The following is a 21105-nucleotide window of genomic DNA, read 5'->3' as shown; positions in this document are numbered from 1 at the left end:
AATTGGAATGAAGCATCGTGGAGTATTCTGTAAAGAATCCCAAAAATCAAATTAATATAATTGTAACATATATATCTATCTATCTATGTCTATCTTAGAGATAAAAGATCTTACCATATTCGTATTCAATGGAATTTTCTCCATAGAAATTTCTAAACTGGTATCCGCTGACATTCTTCGATATTTTTAATATCTATCAATTCCACTCGAAGCAAACTTAATAATATTAGCCAATTTGACACTTGTCGCAGCAATATTTAATTACTGACTCCAGAAATGGTAATGGTTAACATTTGGAAAATCGGCTAGTTTTATAGCAGGTGTGGATGAGTCAACCCTGAAGTGGTCGCAAGTCTATTTTCGGTATATGTCATAAAAGGTGAATGAACATACTAAAAGAGTTTAATGAGCATCGAACTAGTATGTATTTCTTGCATCTTCATTTTAGGAAGACAAAAATTACGATTGTATACTGATTTGAAAAAGCTTAAAATGATCTATCATCCAAGATTTGAATTAAATATGTATCTGTCCTTCTTTTACGCAGGCAGTGGCTGATAAGTCTGTCACCCTCGGTTTTACAGACGGGGTATATGAAACTCGGAAAATCCAAAGAATATCCTCGGATCGAATAATCACAGTAGACAATTGTGCCCGCTTCCATGTTCTTTAAAAGACTTTTTTTGAATATGGCTTGGATATAATTATCCTAATAAGGAAAATTGAAGGCTTGATTTGTAAAATCCTGGAGAATCCATAACGTTGGGAACGGGTATTAGGTCGCTCGATAAAATCCTAAGATTTGATTGTTTTATTTCTCAAGTTATATTTCGCTACACGCCATATAGTTCTATTGGCGTCTGTGTATTTTCGTATAGGCTTGGAACGTAAAATAAGGCAGAGCCTTAACGATTATGGAACTCTCGCATAGGCACGAAGGCACGCAAGCATGCATGCACGCACGCACGTACGCACGCAGCCACGCAGTAGCCACGCACGCACGGAGTCAGAAACGATTGACGGACGGCCGAGTGTAAGGTTGAATGTACGCACGCACGCAATGCCGCACGAACCCTGGCACGCACGCACGACTCCTTTTTAATTTAACTTAGCAACGACTCTCTGCCTTTCAGGGTACAGTATTCTTTTTTATAGAAACTTCTTGTTTAAGATATCTTTGTCTTGTACCTTGATACCGAAGAAATCTTTTTTGCTTATCATAGTTGGGAAATAATAGTTTTTGCTAAGGCGAGTAGCGAGAGAGTATTAAGAAAGATGTTTGGAATATAATTCCTGCTAGGATAAGATCATTGATTGATGTGTCGTTCAGTTGTATTTATTGAGATAGTTTAATAAATTAGTCAAATAATAGTGAAATAAGAAGAATTTCGATTGAAACTTATAGATAGTGGTATTAAATGCAAATGAGGGGATCCGGGACTTGGTTTGATTAGTGTTTGATTGGGCTTAGATTAAGGTTTTTATGGGTGGAGTTTGATTAAGAGGATTCGTGTGTCTACTTTTGGAGGATCCTACTATTGTGAGAGAGGATGGTGAGGACGGTGAGGATGGTGAGGCGTGTTGCGCAGGCACGCCCGATTCCGTTCGTTCTTGGCGCGCTTCGGATCGAGCGTCGCAGCCATATTGGCTATTCAGTTTGACGATGTTTGTGCGTGGTGCCTGGCGTGATTTTTCTCGTGTCGTCGTCGTCGTCGCCGCCGTCGTCGTCGTCGTCGTCGTCGCCGTCGTTCTTTTGTAAAGCTCGCGTCTACTCGTGTCGTGTAACGTTATCCTCGAAGAATTCTCGAACTGTGTTTGGCTAGGTGCGATGTCAAGTCAAATATGCCTCAAGTGGAACAGCTTCCTAAGCAACATCGCCACCAGCTTCGAGAGCCTCTGGGAGGAAGAGGGTCTCGTAGACGTGACCCTGGCAAGTGACGGACAGTGTCTCACGGCGCACAAGGTGATCCTATCTGCCAGCAGCCCCTTCTTCAAGAAGGTCTTCCAGGTAAGAGATTTACGTGACATTGATTATCCTTTGCTTTTTAATGTCACTCTAACTTTGAATTATTTGACAGGTTTGACTTGTCATTATTTCATAGTTTTTCTATGCTTTTATGATACTATGGCATTCTGATTTACATTTTCCAGATCGATTGTTTATTTGAATTGATTGTTGGTTCATGAGACTTGGTAAAATCATGAACTACTGGGATGACAGTTCTTATCTTTCATTTTATCAACAGTTTTGATGGATCTCATGAGATTGTGAACATTTTTGTTTACCTTCCTGATTTTTGTGTTTCAACAGTTTAATTTAGAAAGATATTAAAATGTTACAGACGAATCCATGCCAGCATCCAGTAATAATTCTTCAAGATGTGCACTTCAGTGAATTGGAAGCTTTACTCATATTCATTTATAAGGGTGAAGTGAATATAGAGCAGAAGAATTTACCTGCTTTATTGAAAGCTGCAGAGACCTTACAAATCAGGGGTTTATCGGGTGGCGATGTTTTTGCAAAGGAGTCGTACAAAAGGCTTGCGCAGTTGGAACAAGCGGAATCTCAGGACTCGGTTTTGGTACACGAGGAGACTCCAAAGAAAAAACAGAAAATTGGAAAGCTACAAAACAATTCGATCTTGGAGAAAGCACTTACTCCTCAGATATCCCAATCAGAGAGTACCAGTGAGTCTACAGCCAATGAACAAAACTTCAAGGATTCTGATCTCTCAGAACCTTTGCCTAGTCCCATCTATCATCGGCTAGAGATGAAAGTTAGTGTATAACATAAGGATATGACAATTTCACATTTGGCGTTAAATATTAAAATAATCTCCATGGATTATTCTGTTTTGCAGATGGAACCATTTGACATACCTGTCGAAGAATTTGAAAAAGATTCATCACCAGCGAAAGACCTTGCTAAGAGATTGGATACAGGGCAGACAGAGTGTACGCAAGGTTTGTTAATAATCATTTTATTTATTCGCATCAAATATTCTATGAGTCTTGAAACTATTATTATGTGGTTGTCACAAAGCATGACTTTTGCGATTTTTTCAATCCGCGTCTTTTCATAATTTATGACATCGGGTTCTCTGCAACATTAATTAACGTTTCGGTACGATATTCCAACTGAATAAACAACCCATTGAAACGCACCCTGATTTCGTATTCTGCTTATCTATACTCTTTACATGTGGCGCACTTGCTATTCGACAGTAGCACGCATTACGGCACAAGGTATTTAAAAGTTGTCGCTTCCCATTGATATCATCGAGAGCCTCTCTACTACTTGTCTCGTATTTGCACTGTTATTTACATTAGGCAGTTTGTCTGCACGATTCGTTTTGTTTAGTCACAAATCGTTTTTCTGGCAGCACCTTACGCGTGTGTCTACTTTGGCAACTCGGACCGACTACCGGCGAGCGCCTTTAGTACCAAAGCTTTTTCTTTGGTATTTTCGCGAGCTTTCAAGAGTTTTAGTTTCAGTCTCAGTCTCAGTTTGCTCAATTAATAACACGGCATTTCCTTTGATCGATGTGACGCGCGCGCAAGAGGGAGGGAGAGAGAGAGAGAAATAGAGAGTGAGAATGAAAAAAAAAAGAATGCATGGGCTGAACAAATGAGAAATCGAGTGCGTGCGTGCGTGAAAGAGACTGCGCGAGATAGGGAGAAGGACTGAAATTGAAAGAGAGTGAATGAACAAAAGAGAGAGAGAGAGAGAGTGAGTGAATGATAGAGTGAGAGAAAGTCGAATACAGAGTGAGAAGGAGATGCTGCGGTGTTGTACAGTAGATAGTTTCTTAGGAGCCGTGTCTTGGCTAAAGTTTTCCGGAAGTCGCTAAAGCGCGATGTGCTGATGTGTGGCAGGGTCTGGGAACAGCCCTGCTGAAGACATTTCCGCTTTATCTGGGTTATCCGGACTATCTGGATTCTCGGACGCCAAGCCACTGCTTTACGCGTATCAGCAACTACCTTACGCTGAGCTTCTACCCAGTCCCGACATAATCTCTACGTGGGCGTCATCGCGTCCGATGGATCACCTGGCCTGCGATCTCATGAAAATACTCTTTACACCCGAGGAGAGAATACTCTGCAACGTCAACGGTAAAATGGGCAAGCAGCAATTCGACAGCAACAAGATACACCTGATTCGCGAGGTCCTTCTACACTTTAGCGGTATTGCGCCGAACAGCGTCGAGTGGGAGGAGGCTTGGAAGAACTGCGTTACCAAAATCGATACGAGCAATAGGGGCTTGAAAAGGTATCTGTTTCAGAGACGCTCCGTCTACACCCAATGACTAGGGCGTTTTAGGTCAGGGGTCAAACGGAAACGTTTCCACTGGCTGGAATAAAACATACAAGTAATACGGCCACTACCCCCATACAATGTATACACGACAAGTCCATCCCTCCTAGAATCTCCTAGATCAGAAACTTTTTAACGTGTAACGATGCCTCGTTGAAAAATTGTTAATCGCGTGGTCAAGTGCATCATGGGTAAACGCCCTGATATCTATAAGTGTTTAAAGTTTCTTATCTTGCGAGATGAAAGGCAAATGCGTTCTGCACGTTGTATGTGAGCTCGAGCGTGCTTGTGGAGGAGGACGTGGGTGGCGAACAGGGGTAAGGGGAAGAGGAGTATAAAGGAGAAATAACACAAGCTCATATAGCCTGATACATTGTACGTGCAATAGCATCGAGCGAACGGAAGACGCCATTTACACAGTGACTGTGTAAGATGTTTTTTTTTAACTGAGACAAGATTATTGGAAGTATGTAACAGGGTGCACCTTTATGATCTGAATATCATTTATAAGGTACTGGTGAGAAATTATAAAAAAAATAATTATAAACAATGATTTTAATAGTCGATAGGTCGTTGACTGTTCACGGGCATTAGGGAGTCTCTCTTCACAACATTAATGTGTTCCAGTAAGCTCACCTCATTTGGAAATGTCAGCGCTGATCCTTCGCTTATAAGTTTCTCACGAAGATTCCATACCCTGAGTGATATTCGGATTTTAACATGGTCCACTCTTGCGTAAATGGAGAACGACTAATTTGGAATCTAAGAAATTGTTAGAATGATAATGTTAATGGCGTGGTTAAAGAATTAGCATATACGCTTGATGTTTGCTTTTTCGGCAAATGACATTTCTTAAGCTTTCCGCCTTTCTTTCATGGGGACTCTCTGGTTTCCAATCTGGTAATTTTTTTTTCCTTCTTTGAGACGATATATTTTATACATGGCGTCTTGGAATTGTCTCCGGACGATCCTGCCTATGCGTCTATAGACAGAGTGGAACCAATTCAGTCTCCGAGGTGGCAACGAATATTTTTCATTTGCCCAAGTAACTGCGACGATCCTCCAGGTTGTTTTTAATGTTATGTTATTATGTTAAGTAATTGAACATTCCTTTTTGTTTAATGGAGACTGGAGAATGCTTTCTAACCTCGAAATGGTATATACTAACATATAAGAATGTAATAATAAATTCTTATGCAAAATCCAGTGCAGGCAGATTTTTGCAATTTGCACCGTTACCTGCAATGATACTTTTATGCTGAATAATTGACAAACTAAAGTCTGAGTCGCGTGTAATATTTTTAAGCGAAACATGCGCGTTTCAGAACTTTGCATGCGTCTCATTCCTTTATTTTGCGATTGCTCATTACAAAAGTGCCATTTCAGTAATTGCGAAAGTTGCACAAATCTGCGTGTTCGATAAGGATAACAGATCAATTACATGTAATTAACGATTTTCATGATTTGAAATTCAAGATGGCCGTTTGTACTCTCCAGTCATCCTAAGGTGTACACTGTGTTCATGCAACAGTACGTACTCGTAGTCCTTATACTTACGTGTATTATATTTCGCTAGTGTATCTGGCAATGAGGATGGACAGGTGGACGTTAAGCTGCGTTCACATGCGTACGAGCGACAAGACGGTTAAATAATTATTCACGCCAGCATCACACCAGTACGAGAGGGAATAGAGGACATGCGTACATTATAAATCACCCCATACGTTTAGCAGCCGGTTATAGGGAGTGCGTGAGCTAACGAATGACTTAATGAATGGAGGTATGAACGAGAGTAGAGAGAATAAGGATAGATAAGTAAATAAGGAAGAAGAAAAAAAAGGCAGAAAACACATAGTGTAATCATGTATTGTATTTATGTAATTTCACGCGAGCGTCGAAACAGTGGATGATTCTGTAGGCCTACTGGGTCACAATTTATTGTTAAGAGGATGGTAGCTTTATGAGAAAAAAAAATACTAGCAGCTTAAGGTATGCTTGTAGATTATTTAAACGAAGTGACGCGAGATGGCGTCGTACCTATTAGGATATATTGCAATTGTACGTTCCGATTGGCCGAGGGGATGATTGCTGCGAAATTGTCACGTTCGATTCTTCCCCGGAATGGCAGTCAGACGCGAACATGGAATTTCGAGGATTGGCACTATTGCTGATTTATGATCGACCAATATCGAGCGTACGATTAATTTAGCGCACCGACGACTATGTCAATCGCTATTGTACGACTGTACACGAGGCACACTGATCGATCACAAATAAACATATTTTTCATTTTTAATGACCTTTTTATTCAGGAATAACCGTGTCAATGACCATGATCCTTGTTAGGATAAAGATTGCCTAGGGACTTACTAGGGAATTTATTGGTTAACTCGAATCCTTGCAGGATCCTCAAAGCCAACGGTGACGGTTATTCCTGAGGCACGAGACACTTCCGGTCCATCTTCCGCACTTCCTACCCAACGATCCGATAAAGTCGAGCACTCGTGCGACGGCAGTCACGCGGAGATTCATCCTCGAGGTCTTAAAGAATCACCGGGTTCACCAGTGGATACTTCCAAGATGGATGCTGAGAAGAGGAGTGACTTTCCCGAAGGACATTCTTTGTCCTCCGAGAGTAATCCAGGAATCTCACAGGAAAGCTTTCCTTCCTTCACCAACACCGGGATATCCGAGTTTCCGGAATGCTCGCAGTCGCTGAAAGGAGCACCAGCTGCGTATCCGCCATTTCCCTGTCCGTTTTGCGACAGGGCTTACACCAGCTGGGGATTTCGTAGGAGACACATCAAGGCGGTACACACAATTTCACCCAGTCTAAATTGCAAGTGGTGTTTACAGGTGTGAGCTCATTCTTATTTTTTTAGTAGCAATTGCATTTCTTCATCAATAATTAGACATTGTTTTTCTTTATATTGTGCTCTCCTTCTTTTACTCCCCAGGTACTTCCTAGTCATGCTGCTTGGAGGCGCCACGTTATATCCGCTCACAATTTATCAGCCAGTGATGCACACAATGGACTGCTAATTCTGGAGGAGGCTCACATGGTTCTTCAAATTGCCCACCCTACTAGGTTGGACACCCTTGTTAATATTATTAAGCAAAGTTCACAACAGAACAGTGGGCAAGACAACGCGTAGCGTCGTATACTGTTTTTACTCTTTATCTATCTTTACTTTCTTCCCAAGTGCCTCTAGACGACGATACGTAGTGCCGCTTTTATTCAGTATTTCGTGTTTTGCCTCGCAGGCCAAATAATACAATTTTTTTTTCTTTATTTAACTTTATCAATCGATGCTGCCAAGTTAATGAATTCTGAGCATATTGCTCAATAAACTCAATGTATAAAATTGTTGTATAAAACATTATTTAACGTTCGCGTGTGATTAGCTTGACGACCTATGGGACCAAAAGGTGATATACATACTTTAGAATATTTTAATGGGTGTCGTTAACACAATTGAACTATGCCAGGAGCTACTAGTTTGCGACACGTACTTTACACTGTGATCGTTAGTCAAGTTGCTTGATTCGTTCAAGAGAGATTTTTCTTTGGACGAAAGAGGAGATGGTTATTTTATATTTATACTGTGTGCTCTTCTGGGAACTCTGTACGGAGAATGTAACGTAGCAAATGCCGTCTCGGAATACTCATTGTTATTCGATACGTTACCTTCGACACGTTACGCTCTCAGAAAAGCATCATCGTACATACTTGTATGTCTTATACGTTATATGTTATAGTTATACGATATAGTTGCATTTATACCTATAGTTGTTATCGATGGCCAGTACAGCATAAAGAACAGATTTACCTTTGTCCTATTACGATTAAACGTCACTTACTCCAAGAATGAAATGTTTATCGATTTTTCTTTTTTTTATATCGCAGGAAACAAGAAATTAGCATTTACGTTTAATGTATATATTTAATTATTTATTTATCATTTTAATATTAACAATACATATCGTTGATCGCGATAAAGTATAATAATTGTCAATCAAAATATTGTAATACAGAGGGAGTAAGAGAGAGGGTTGGTTGGACAATGATTATTACGCTTTGACCTATCTGACAATGCGGCTGAGTGATAAGAATGGAATAGAACTTAGGTAATAGCATTAATACCATTAGGCAGTTGCGTATATGTTCCGTTTTCTTTATTATACCTTTAATAATCTCCTAGCTGTGCTGAGCGGTTAGGAAGATATCCTGTCTATATATTTTAGTTTCCAATTCCTCTTTCGCTTGGTGATATTGCTTTTTTTAAATTTTGTTGTGTGGATCCTTTGACTTCTCAAGGGATTTACAAATCCGCTACGTAACCTTCCACCACGATTCCAGGTGCAAGCTCAGTCGTGATACTCTCGGCGTAGTCCAAGACATTTTCACGTTCTTTCTGACCCCAGGCTCCTTCCCTACCATATTTCTCGGACATCCTGACCATCTCGTTGGGACTCCATTCCGGTGAGTCTCGCCGACTTCCACTGCTCCTGTAGACGACGTTCGACTCGTAGACGTCGTCGCGACCCGAGTATCCTCCGTAACTCTCATAGACTGGGGTACGCTTCATGGAGGCACGAGGATGCTGTGTCTTTCGTAGCATTGCCTGTTGTTCGGTAAAGTACTTGCTGAGTAGAATGAATATCTTTTTCCTAGGCCATCATGACGGACTTCATTATCTTACCTGGAAGTTGAACGGTGGCTCATCCTCTGACTCTGGATGGTTGTTGTTACGACGTGCCATCATCTGCATTTCTTGAATAGGATTTACTCTGCGATCGGATGGAAAGATTCAAGAGAATTTCCAGGTACTCGTGGTTTGTGTCTTCTCTCAAATAGGAGACGTAGGGGACATATATGCCGTGAGAATTTTTTATTTGAATATTTACCGACTATTACTGCTGCTATTTCTGTTCAGTTTGTCTTCGAATTCCCACTCGTTGGCTCGATTCTCAGGCTGATAACTATTTTGAACTCTCGTTATGGCTCCTGCTTGATTATACGGAATAGGTGGCGGTGGGACCTTTTTTCTAGAGCGAATCGATCCGGAATTATCGTAATTGTTCTAGAAGTTGATCATAAGATATATCAGAGGCTGACGATGAGATTTAATAAGATTATTATTTTTTCTAGTTTTCTGTCAACTTACTGAGCGAGGATTATGAGCGTTACTAGTTCGCACGGGGCTACGATTACTGGCTTGCTGTGAAAATCCGGAAGTTGACTTAGACCTGGGGACGTCTTCCGGTGGACAGCGCACGGGGACATTGGGGTCCCTGGAAAACGGAGTGTTGATCAGACTCTGGCCTCCGGCGGTCGGTGCGTTCGCTACGCGATGAGGAGAGTTCGTTGTTTGAACCTCGACGTCTGGAATTAGAGATGACCGGTCGAATATTACGTATTGTCAGGGACGTTTGCGTTCTATGCATCGAGATAAGCTCCAGGCTTGGGAACGATAAAGATAAGAGATAGAGAATAGACCTGGATCGCTTGGGTCAGTGTTACCATTGTGAATTCGCTAGTCGTTTCGTGCACAGTGCGGAGGCCTAGTCGTAGGACCCAATCCGATTTATTGTCAAGGTATATATATCAGGAAGAAAATAGGAATCAAAGTGAACTGTGGCTAGGCTCATGAGCTTTTGCAATAGGCACCTCTGGTGTGGACGTTGGCGTTGGCCCAGGGCACGGTTTGGCGGCGTAACGGCGCATCCCAGGCCTCGTGCTCGTCGTCAGACGTCAACGATGATATGGATCTGTAGAACGCATTCTCACATAACAAAATTGCGAATGCGTGCAAAATTCAAAATTTCAAAAATTGCTGCTTCGCCAGGACGAATCTCATTATACCGCGCGTTCATCCTATTCCTTCCTTTATGCTTTCATACTCTTTTTCGTCTTCCAGCTTACCCGGTTCCTTTATGAGTCTTCGAGGGGTCATTCATGAAGCTTGTGTCAAAGAAGGGCATCTCTTGACGTATGTCAAAGGGCAGTTTGTGTACTTGTGGTGGCCGACGATTTCCCAGATAGGACGAAACCTTTATCCCTGGCTCAACCCTCTCTAGGGGCACACGGTCAATGTTCATCCGAAGTACCCCCACTGTCGCCTGATTGTACAGATGAACCTGGATCGTAGGTAAATCATATTAAAATTAATTGATCCACTGTCGAAGATGGACCCAGGTCAAATACCAAGATCATACCTGTTGGCAAAATTGCACGAGGTCTTGATAACGGGCTGCACGGTACTGTAGGAGGACTTGAAATATACTCTTCGACCGCCATTTGCTGCTGTAAAACCTCATGAAGTCCTTCGTCTCCTGATCCATCTCCCCCTTCAGGACTGGACCCATTTCCTTCCTGACAGCATGACCCCTGTACGCTACAACGTTCGTTTAAAGTTTGAATAATTTTTTTATCAGAAGTGACGTATGTGCTTATTATCTATTTTCTGATTCTTTTAAATTTTCTATTGGCTCGAGCGATCCGCGAAGGTCACAAAAAACAAAGTGAATGCATTTGCATTACAAAAAGAAAAACAGTTTCCGGTATCCATCCTCGTCCTACCTTTCTGTATCGCTAGCGCAGCTTCTTCTTGCGTCATTTCCTGGCTCGGGTTCTTGCTTATCGACGCTTTCTTCACTGAAACATTTCCGGTTAATTTCATGCGATTCACTCGCTCAAAATGAAAAGCTTTCAAAAATTAGTCTTTCGAATTTCATTGATAGTCAAAAGATCAAAAGGTTCGCTCAGCCATAATTGATTCGTCATAAGATTCGTGCCTATCGCTTTACCTACCGACTTCCTTCTTCCCTTTGGTCGCCTTTGTCGCCATTGTTTTTCTAGCGAGGAACGCGCGCATCATGCACTGGACCTTTACGATTTTTTTCACCTGGGTCTCATATAAACGGGACAGGTACTCCTCGTTGTAATATTTGAGGAAGACTTTGGTCTTGCCAATTATCCAACCTTCCATCTTTAATCTGATCAGAAGTAGTCTGCAGTTGTCCTTAGTCATTTCCACGTTCTCATCGAAATCAAATGCCAGGAATTTATATCTGTGGATATTAGAGTATACGTGACTATAAGGATAAAGATTTAAGACGGACATTTTACTTTTATTATTGTCTTTATTACCTTCTGATGAATTCTTGAAATGGAATTCTGTGTGGATAGCCACGTTGTCTGGCCTTAGCAGTATCCAGGACTGCCAGGGCTCTGATTTGCTGTCTTACAACGTCCCTGTAGAACCCTTGTGGTATACCCTCCAGGTCTGCTCGTATACACCTGACGAAGTGGGTACCACCACTTCCGCCTCCTATCGAAAGATTCTTCAGAATCTCCAGACTGGTTGACCGGAAGACAGCGGCGCAGGTTCGCATTTTACGAGTTTGCGAGAATTGTCCTCTCGACGCGGTATTAAATTTCTAAACAGCGAAAAATGTTGGATTCAAAAAGGAAGTTAAGTATCACCGGAAGTCCAGAAAGACCGGATATCTCACCCGTAGCTTAGTATTGTCCTGCATAACTGCACTCCATTTACTCTTGACTGTTTTTTTCTCAGGAACTTTCGGCTCCTCCACTACGACCGTCAGATTCCCGGATTTTGTCAACTGGTTAAAGAACATCTCTGTGACTGCATCGTTTTTCGAGAGTCTCATGGTCTCGATCATTTCCGGCGGCAGAAAGTCTCTGTTCTTCTCAGCAATCTCATTGGCCTCGTAGACGAGCTTCCCGGTGTAATGAGCAACGGTGAACTCGTGCGAGCTCACAGGTTTCACGTGGAGTCCTTTGGAGGACTTTTTGATATTCTCCAGGATGTATTGAGCGTCCTGCATCTGTCTGGAGGCATCATCAATTATATGAAACAGTCCGTTATTTCTGCCCATAAGCTGATCGATGGCTTCTTTATTGTCATAGAAATGTAGCTGCTGTACCGGGATCTCATCCTCTTCTTGCTCTTGCTAAAAAATAATTTGTAATTAATTAATTTCATTATTAGAGTCATTTATTGATTTAAAAACGGTGTAAAGGACTTTACCATTTCCCAAGCAAAGACTCTTTGGTTATAATGACACTGAAGTTGTTCGTTCATTGTGTTTATTACTAATTGTTCTATTCTGTTGACAGAGAAGCATTCGAATCCATAAAGATCCAGAACGCTGATGCTGAATTTGTCACCGCTGCCATTTTACATAGAACCATTAAGAATTACGAATAGAATATATTCTATCAATGGAGATACTCAAGAATTAAATATCATGACTGGACTACTCACAAAAGAGTACGGGTGGTCATGAGTTTAAGATTGATGTTGTTGACGAGCCAGTCCACGAGTCGCTGATAAATCGTATTCGCCAGAACGTCCCTGGCTTCCTTTGCTTCTTCGCAAGTGTGTCTTCTTCTAACGGCGGAGCCTTTTTTAATCAAGCAATAGTTTATGAGTGACCAGGTAAATTTTTTATGATCCACACTCAGAAGATCAGCAACTGAAAATAATTTATTAACATAACTCACAGTAGCCACTATTAATTATTATAAGCTTACCTTTATTGGCAATATCTATATTGTCGATTTCAGCCTCGCCGTTATTCCCTTCAGCAAACTTGACTTCACCGAGGATCAAAATGGCCGCTAGGATCTTCCACATTGTATCCATTAAACTTTCCATTTCCATTATTTTCAGATCCTCTTTAAGTTCTGCAAATTTAGCGGAATTCCCATAAGGATCGTTTCTCACTTTGAACGAGCGTTTACTTCCGGTGCTCTTATCTCCGATTCTCAAGTAGCGAAGTTTCCTTCCTATCGTCAAGGAGTAATCTCGCAACTTCCCCTTGGCATCCAAGCCATCGTACAAGTAGTAAAAGATATGGAAGTTCGACTGATTTCTACAAAAGAAGGAAAATTGATTAGAGCGCCTGCAGACAGGCAACCACGCCATGCATTGTGGTAAAAGATTCTGAAGAGTTGCATAACGTAAGGCGTACTAAATTTTCTATTTACATTTATTATAACGGAACAATTTACCTATCTCTCGTAGAAACTCTCCACTTTTCTAGCTGGTACAACCAGAAAATGGCGCCCGATGCTTTCCCAGTTGAACCAAAGGTGGTTTGTGTCTGCAAGACGCATCTGGTCGAGTTTGGATTCAACGGCGTCGCGGCGTGGCTAAACGCATGGAGTATTTTAATGGCCTTCATCACTCTCACTCCAGTGTCTTGCAAACCCTAGAACGACGGTACTCTTCTCTAAGTGAAAACTTTTCATTCTTCCTAGTTCAATAATATAATTATTATTGAATAGTAATAATATCTAACTGTGGCGAACCTTTCCAAGATAGAGAAGATGCCTTATGACATGCAGCATGTTGGTTGTTTTTCCAGAATTACTTTCACCTGCGAGAAGAATGTGCTGAGGTTCCTCGTTGTGCAGCACATCTTGAAATGCGCTGTCTGCCACTGTATAGATATGAGGTGCATTGTCCGATCGAGATTTGCATTGATATTTTGTGTGAAACTGCAAGATACATAAGGTATACGTTATTTGGATGTATATACCAATCAGTGGATGATCTAGAAGACTAAAATTCATACGTGCGGTCCATAGATGTCCTGATCCTCGTTAGGATTTAGAATTAGAAGAACGTCTCCGATGAAACTCTGGAAGCAGCCCTGTTTCAGTCTCTCGTGTAACTCATCTAGAATCGCATCTTCGGAAAGATGCTCGAGCGCTGCCAAGTCTTCCACAAACATCGGCTCGGGTGGTGCCGTTTGATGCGACTAGGAAAAATAATTTTTTTTTAGAAATGCATTTACATTTTAGAAGATACTAAATTACGAACAGACCTTCAGGAAGCCTTTGCGAACGATGACTTCTGGTTTTCTATCGACCTTTCCCTTAGCGCTCATGTTCATGGCTAACGACTTGATCTCCTGAGTGAGCTGGATGAACGAGGCATTACATTTTTTTAAATAATAAATTTCAAATTTTCAGATATTTGCGTAAAAATTGAAAGGACCAGAAAAAATTATGCTCGTCTTACCGTATAATCATTTTCTGGCAGTTCTGACAGAAATGGATGTTCTATGATTTCCGCCATGAAGGGTCTGTTATCCGGATTCTTTTCAAGACATCTAAAACGAATAGAAACAACATCCTTAACGAGGTAACAAAAACAATTTGTTCAACAGACTATTACGTACTCAGATATGAAGTCGTTGAAGTTCTGGGACCAGTTGGCAGGTCTGTAGAGACCTGGTGGTGGATTTCTGAGAATTTGGAACAAGGCTCTAGTAGGGTGCATATCCTGAAAGGGTGGTTTTCCATCAGCCAATTCAATCGCTGTAATTCCTATCGCCCAGACATCCGCTCTACTTCCATAACCAGTTTCAGGATCGTTTTTGCTCGTGACGACTTCCGGTGCCATCCAGCATGGAGATCCGATGCAGGTCTTCCTCTTGCCCATCTCACCCTTGATCATCCTTGAGAGACCAAAGTCGACCAGCTTGATCTCACCCTCCTTCGTCAACAGAATATTACTCCCACGTATGTCACGGTGGATGACGTTGTTCTCATGAAGATGGACCAGCGCCTGAAAGTTCAGATATACGTTCCGGGTACAACTAGCTCTGCATCCCTGTCTTTAAGGGCACGTTGCGCAACACGATAAAAGCCTCCACGTCTCACGATCTTGTAACGGAATCGCTTATAGATTTACTGCAAATTGAACGATCTATAATTTGTGGCCGCTTAACGCACGTGTAACAAGCACTCAGTCCTGAGCCGGTTGCAAGATGGTGGCATGCGCATCAAATCATTAATACTCGACTCATCAGCTTGAACTCTGCTTCGAAGCACTGGACGCACTCAAGGGTATATGGAAGACTCTTGTGGAAATTAAAAGAATAGCTCAGATACACCATAAAGATAAAATAAAAGTATTTCATACACAGTTGTTCAGGACCATTCCACCACCTGAATTTGGTTCTACTATGGGATTCAATAGAAATCAAATGGACAGAGCTATCTTCAGGTAGTTCAGTAGTCCTGAATAACTATGATAAAATATTTATAAGTAAGATTAGAGAGTATATACTGAGTGAACGTTAGATCGTCATTCCTTAAGAGTTTCTTCCTATTATCCCTCGTTTATATTTCTCATTCTTTCACTCCTCCTTTTCCTCCTCTTCTTTCTCTTCCTCTGCTTCTTCTTTGTGGGCATTTATTTCGCGTGTAATTTGCCGGCATTAAACGTCAGCGTGGTCTGATTTACCGCAAGAGTGACCGTGGACGAATTGCTACCGGGCTCAGGGAACACGTAGGTGCTCCAGAAGGGAATGGGAGAGAGAGAGAGAAAGGGAGAATGATAGGTAGTTGGAAAGAGAGTATATGAGACAGAGAGAGTGAAAACTGTACTCTTTGCTCCCCCGCAAATGGACACGGGGCTGACAGGATACAGGAGTATGGCTACGATACAAACACCCCAAACGGCTACTAATGATTTAGTGACAAACTGCCTGCCCCGTAAATATTATCGCTGCAAAGAATGGCGGCCCATAATGCCTTTCGGCAATGCGATATTATATGCAATGCATTCAATGCACTCGTAAAGCACGCGTTACCGACGCTCGCCTGCCATAATATAAAATTTGTACAATTTTTTATATTTTATATAATTATCTAATGGCAGCTTCGTCTCGTCGACTTCTGTACTCGCGTGGTGTCATAATAACACATATTAGAGGTCCTTCCGGTTGATAGTGGCCGTGACAGCTTCGCGTCATAAGCGTCCTGAGCGCCATAAGCGTCGTAAGCGTCATACTCATCTGTATTTATGACAGCGAACCGATTGAATGGTGATGACTGGTACAGTCACTGGCACAAATTATATTACATTTCCGTCACTTTCATCTTATCTTCCGTTCATTTTCCAATAGCCGACTTCCTCGAACCAAGAGATACATTTCCTTTTTCCTATGAAGATTGCTCAGAGGACGGACAGGAACTATTCAGCGACAGGATGCGGATCTTCTTCATCTGGAGAACGAAGAGACAGAGAATCTCCTGGGAAAATTCTTCTTGTACCACTTTGGTTAAGGGACAAAGAACTCTGGAATATCATAGATGAATTTCCGTTCGTGGAATCCAAGATGTCGTCCGTGTAATCATCTAATAATTTAGCCGCTTCTTGGAGGTAAATTTTATTATTTTTCCATTACTTCAATTTTTCCCCCCATTTTGATAATAAATCGGTGCGTATTAACTCCTGACAGTTGCAGTCGTTATAAATTCTCTATTATCCCTATACAATTACGTGTGTTCCCAGATAATTAGATATGCCGAGTTGCTGGCAGCATCCAAAGTGGTCCATGGGGGAAATCGTAATTCGCCGGTTCTCTTAATATCTCTTGATTAAGGATCACTCTTCCGATGTTTTTCAATGCTCTCCCATGAAACACACCGATCTCGTTGTTACCTCAGAGTGCATCTCGAATTGGCAATTGGTTTTTGCGGAGGACTGTAATGCGAGAGAGTCTTTGTACTCTGGCGCACGGTATCCCGAGGAAGAGATGCTGGGTACGAGAATGAGGATGAGGCAGAGAAGGAGGTGGGTTTCATTTGAGAGGAGGTTAATTAGCGGACCATCTCGCCTGTCTTATTTGTAATTTATACGCCATAGAAGGCGGCCATTGACGTCGTTCCGCGTTCACGTCCACGTGCAACGAGCAGCGACGTCTTCGAGTCGATTCCGACGCCACTGCTGGTCGCGCAATGATGTCGAGACAAAGGACGCTGCCCCGGGACATACCATCGGGCACAATTATGTTATAATAACCCAGCTACTCCTCGCAGGTGGTATTTATTGCATTCGAGACGCTGCAGCGGCCGTCTGACATTCCAAACTCGCTGACTTTTCCACGACGCCAACTGCAGGACGGCAGCTGTCTTTCGACGTCCTTTGATTCGTCCTGACGATCAGCGTCCTTGGAGCGACACGTGAGACACGCCCTGCTCCTTATCAATCTCCTGTGCTACTTCATTCATTATGGATTACTGACCTTGACCACTTCTTTCAGGATATAAGCTATGTGCTCTTCGCGCAACTTCCGGTCGGATGCTGCGAGTCCTCGCACCAGGTCCATGACAGGGCCACCTTCGCACAGCTAAAAAAAAAGGTATTGGTTAAACTCTAATTGTGGTAGATCAATGAATGAGACGCGAGAAGATAACGTTGATTCCCACAGGATCCAGGATCGTCCTAGAAATGGAGTTTAAACCTCTGGCAATGATGTTGAACAATAATGGAAATGCCAACGTAATTGCGGAAGTAATCTGGATCGGTAGGACAGTCAGTAGATTAGAATTGCGTTGTTCTGCGGTTTCAGATTGAATTGTTTTCAGCGGTTCCGTCGGTGTCTTCCTCCCTGCACTTCCTCCGTCGGTAACTCCAGCTTACAACCCCATTGACCTGGCTCACACGATTCTTGGTTCATGACTGGGTAGACACACTGATCGCCAGGAGTCCAGATCAAAGGGAATGAAGCTTCACTGGATGCAATTGCGTCTTTTGTAAGTCAATCGGTGGCAGCGCCCGAGAGACTGGCTGAGCCATGTAACGACAATGTGGCGAAGATTTATTGCTGGCGATAATTCATATCAAGCGTTTACGGGCGTCGGCTGTAGCGTCGGGGTAGGGAATACCGACGCTCGTTGTACGCACCGTGTATAAGGAAAGAGAAAAGGAGTGAGAGAGAGAGAGAGAGAGAGAGAGAGAGAGAGAGAGAGAGAGAGAGAGAAGGATCAAGTTATGGCAGCAGCCGTTACGACTTAATGTCAGCGATTAATCGCGTATCGATACGTATCAATGATATTGTCAATTCAAAATCGAATCTGCTGATGTAATATTTATAGAACAATGTAATCCGATGGAATTTATTCTCTCGGTTTATATACTGTTGCAAATCGTGCATTGCAATTTAAGATAAGTAATAATATTTTGGCGCAGTGGAGGTCCGCCCGTAAATTAGCCCCGCGACGTGCCGGAGCTCACCTGCGTATACGAACGAGTTTAATGATTGTTTAATGGCCACGTGTGTCGTAAATTATCCGTATATTCGAGCGTCTCAAATGCTTGAAATTGCCTCGAGGGGGTGAACGGGTGGGAAGGGGGGGAAGGGGTGGGTCAGGAGTTCCATACATGTATCCGCTTACTCACCGATTACAACGTTACGGTCGCGCTCGGATTAGCACAGTTTAAGCTAGTGTAATCGATAATCTATAATATCAATGATAATTAATTTACCTCCATGATGAACCATATCTGATCGAAATCTGTTTTCTTTCCAGAACGTTTTCTGTAAATTCCATAAAAATCCGGAAGATTCGGATGCCCGGCAAAGTCCCTGAGAACTCTGTACTCCTCGACGATGACGGATTGACTATACGGTGTCAGCTTCTGGATCTTCACGGCTACTCGCTTGTTCCCTGAATCGATGGATCAGCTTTATAAACCTTTTATAGAGACGATACTACGGGTCTTATAGACGTCTACGGTATGGTAGTTCTTGGATGCGAATCGGATTCGCGACGGTTCGCATAGGTTCTGCAGTTGATCGACACACTGTGTATCTTTTTCGAGGAACTTACCGGCCTGCTGATCAACCGCTTCGTAAACGTCTCCACAGACTCCGGATCCGATGCACTCCTTCAGAGTATACCTCTTTCCCGGATCTTGAATGCTGTCCAGCCTCTGAAGAGTACCTGGTCCACCTCCGCCACCAGCACCACCCCCTCCACCACCGTAAGGATCCCGTCCGTTGAATTCATCCTCTCTGGACCGCCTGGGACCAGCCTGTCTGCCATAGTCATCCATAGTTGATTTTTTGTTTTATCACTGCGTGAGAACAGCTTCCTGGTCCAGGATGTAGCACCAGGATGGATGATCGCACCTATAGATCTCCTTGCTGCCACGAGATGAGAACTCCTCGAAGCTCCTGAGTATCGCCTCTAGCTGAATCCAAGTGTTTTCAAGCTGCTACAAAGGGAGTGCTAATTATTTTCGAGTAGCGCTCGGTCACTGGTAATCGTTAATTAGTTCCCGGAAGCTTTGATGCTTCCTTAATAAGTGCATCCTAGGGATGCATCTTCGTATCTCGATTTCCGTTCCTAGTATTTTCTGTTATTCGATAACGTCAACCAACCGCCAAGAGTATACGTTAACTACGCTATCACAGACTGCAGTAACTTGTGCGGCCTCTCAAACCTAGATCCGTTTATCGGCTCTGGTCATTACGTAATATATTTTCAAGAAGGATCAAGGAAAATTCGTGATCGACATTTATCCTGACTTTGGTAAATTCGATATTTTTACTGGAATAAAAAATTTTGATTAATCGAATCCCTTAATCGGATCATATCTCTTAGTATTCAAAGAGCCTCTTATTCGAGAGGATTTTACTCTTCCTCTTCCTTGATCCTTTCCTTTGTTCGCTCTGTCTCTTTGTTCCGCCCGTTAATTAAGAAAGTTATCATTTAATTCCTAGATAGCAATAAGTACGAATTTCTAATGGATATCCGGCCAAGCATGCAAATACCAATCCAGATAGGTCGTTAGCCAATTTATTTATTCTTAACTGCTCCGCCACTTCTTTGGCATAATCCATCGATTTGTCGGCATGGCCAGCCTCGTGTAATGCAACTTTTTCTTCGTTGTAATCGAGGCGAGCGAGAGACGCGTCATTGACTATATGTGAAGACCATAAGAAGTAGGAAGATGCACGACTGTGTATTGGATTCTTACTCTCCTTGCTTAGCTATCTTTCTCTTCTCTCTTATTATCTTTTATTGCAACTGGTAACTTGCTAAATTATTTATCCCCATTACAATACCAGTCCGGTTACTTTAGCTCGGCGATACTATAAAAATCCAAGATGGATAATATTGTCTTAAAGCATTGAAAAAATCCAGTACCAATGATTACTTTGACACGATATAAAAATTCCACTGATAAATTATTACCGACGTTCTTTCCGATCACTCAGCCATTGGATTCTGTCAATTTAATTCGATCCGAGAAATCGGCTTGCGTCTTCCCTTCTGCGAAACTCATACGAGGTTTAACTTCCTGGTACGTTCGGTTGAATCTCGATGTAAATACCGATCGCATATACGCTATCACTGAAACAAGGTCCCCGGGAGCCGAAGCCACGAGGAAGAGCAAGCGAGCGTGCAAAACATTGGCGAACACGTGTTCTGGCACCTTGCGACGGCTCCTAACCAAGAATGTTGAATGTAAAACGTTTGCGCACCAGGGGGGACTTGTTAATTGCGGCATTACCAGGATCCGCAAGATAAGGACACCATGTCCCGCAGTGAGACCAGGGTGCAGAGTTGAGGAACGACGAAGACGAGGACAAGGATTACTCAGCTACGGCGCGAGTGGACGAGTGGGAACAAGAAATTAAGCGAAGACAAAATTTTAAATAAATTTACAAATTTCGATATCTGGACGCTGGTGGGTTAAGCGGTACCGAGTGATAAGGGATGAACCGAGGGTGAGATTTTTGGATGAAAAAAAAAATGAAAACGACGGGCAAGTACAAAAAGAAAATAAGAGAGAGTGCTCTTAGCGTCGTGGCGCTTCAACTCACCTCTAATTAAGACGTCTGGCAGGCTGGCAGGTTGTAGGCCCCGCGGCGTCCACCCTCGCAATGCGAGCACCCCGAAGAGCCGAGGGTCCTCACCCCCTGCTTGGCTTCTATAATCCAATAAGGCC

The 21105-nt window shown here is 42.5% G+C and overlaps 2 protein-coding genes across 10 annotated transcripts; one reads left to right on the top strand and one right to left on the bottom strand.

The window, feature by feature from the left end:
• The first annotated feature begins 1627 nt into the window (after positions 1-1627).
• Positions 1628-8189, top strand: LOC107275117 (protein abrupt). Of its 3 annotated transcripts, none has more exons than XM_025080045.1 (5): positions 1628-2008; positions 2343-2777; positions 2862-2964; positions 6864-7171; positions 7273-8189. In XM_025080045.1, the coding sequence occupies exons 1-5, from the start codon at positions 1829-1831 to the stop codon at positions 7468-7470; spliced, it is 1224 nt and encodes a 407-aa protein (XP_024935813.1). In that variant the 5' UTR covers positions 1628-1828; the 3' UTR covers positions 7471-8189. The 3 variants fall into 3 exon arrangements, with proteins under 3 accessions (XP_024935813.1, XP_015610408.1, XP_015610409.1); XM_015754922.2 differs by having other exon boundaries at positions 6720-7171; XM_015754923.2 differs by lacking the exons at positions 6864-7171; positions 7273-8189 and adding an exon at positions 3877-6611 and having other exon boundaries at positions 1630-2008.
• Positions 8190-8245: 56 nt separating this feature from the next.
• LOC107275116 (neither inactivation nor afterpotential protein C) lies at positions 8246-21105 on the bottom strand. Of its 7 annotated transcripts, none has more exons than XM_025080042.1 (24): positions 20981-21105; positions 18978-19365; positions 18634-18815; positions 17390-17494; positions 14534-14922; positions 14374-14464; positions 14177-14272; positions 13925-14110; positions 13659-13847; positions 13359-13558; positions 12879-13219; positions 12610-12820; positions 12373-12514; positions 11834-12295; positions 11469-11758; positions 11130-11389; positions 10899-10973; positions 10535-10713; positions 10242-10456; positions 9987-10087; positions 9484-9701; positions 9224-9399; positions 9019-9106; positions 8246-8940 (listed from the first exon to the last, which is right to left on the bottom strand). In XM_025080042.1, exons 2-24 carry the CDS (start codon positions 19201-19203, stop codon positions 8638-8640), a joined length of 4725 nt encoding a protein of 1574 aa, XP_024935810.1. In that variant the 5' UTR covers positions 19204-19365; positions 20981-21105; the 3' UTR covers positions 8246-8637. The 7 variants fall into 7 exon arrangements, 6 of the variants coding, with proteins under 6 accessions (XP_024935810.1, XP_015610404.1, XP_015610406.1 ...); XM_015754918.2 differs by having other exon boundaries at positions 18978-19362; positions 20981-21085; XM_015754920.2 differs by lacking the exon at positions 9987-10087 and having other exon boundaries at positions 9484-9610.

The sequence above is a fragment of the Cephus cinctus genome, unplaced genomic scaffold, assembly GCF_000341935.2.
Source record: "Cephus cinctus unplaced genomic scaffold, Ccin1 Ccin1_scaffold0123, whole genome shotgun sequence".
In the NCBI taxonomy this organism is placed as follows: Eukaryota; Metazoa; Arthropoda; class Insecta; order Hymenoptera; family Cephidae; genus Cephus; species Cephus cinctus.
The sequence above is the reverse complement of the archived record's forward strand: the minus strand, read 5'-3'. Positions and strand labels throughout refer to the sequence as shown.

What these genes read in the sequence shown, in the direction of transcription:
- LOC107275117 (XM_015754922.2), top strand. Translation starts at nt 1,829, where the DNA reads ATGTCAAGTCAAATATGCCTCAAGTGGAACAGCTTCCTAAGCAACATC. An exon ending in TCTTCAAGAAGGTCTTCCAG is followed by an intron (nt 2,009 to 2,342) that starts GTAAGAGATTTA and finishes AAAATGTTACAG; the next exon opens with ACGAATCCATGCCAGCATCC. An exon ending in GCAGACAGAGTGTACGCAAG is followed by an intron (nt 2,965 to 6,719) that starts GTTTGTTAATAA and finishes GAATCCTTGCAG; the next exon opens with GATCCTCAAAGCCAACGGTG.
- LOC107275116 (XM_025080042.1), bottom strand. Translation starts at nt 19,203, where the DNA reads ATGGATGACTATGGCAGACAGGCTGGTCCCAGGCGGTCCAGAGAGGAT. An exon ending in ATGACCACCCGTACTCTTTT is followed by an intron (nt 12,515 to 12,609) that starts GTGAGTAGTCCA and finishes GTAAAATGGCAG; the next exon opens with CGGTGACAAATTCAGCATCA. An exon ending in TGCGCTAGCGATACAGAAAG is followed by an intron (nt 10,714 to 10,898) that starts GTAGGACGAGGA and finishes CGAACGTTGTAG; the next exon opens with CGTACAGGGGTCATGCTGTC.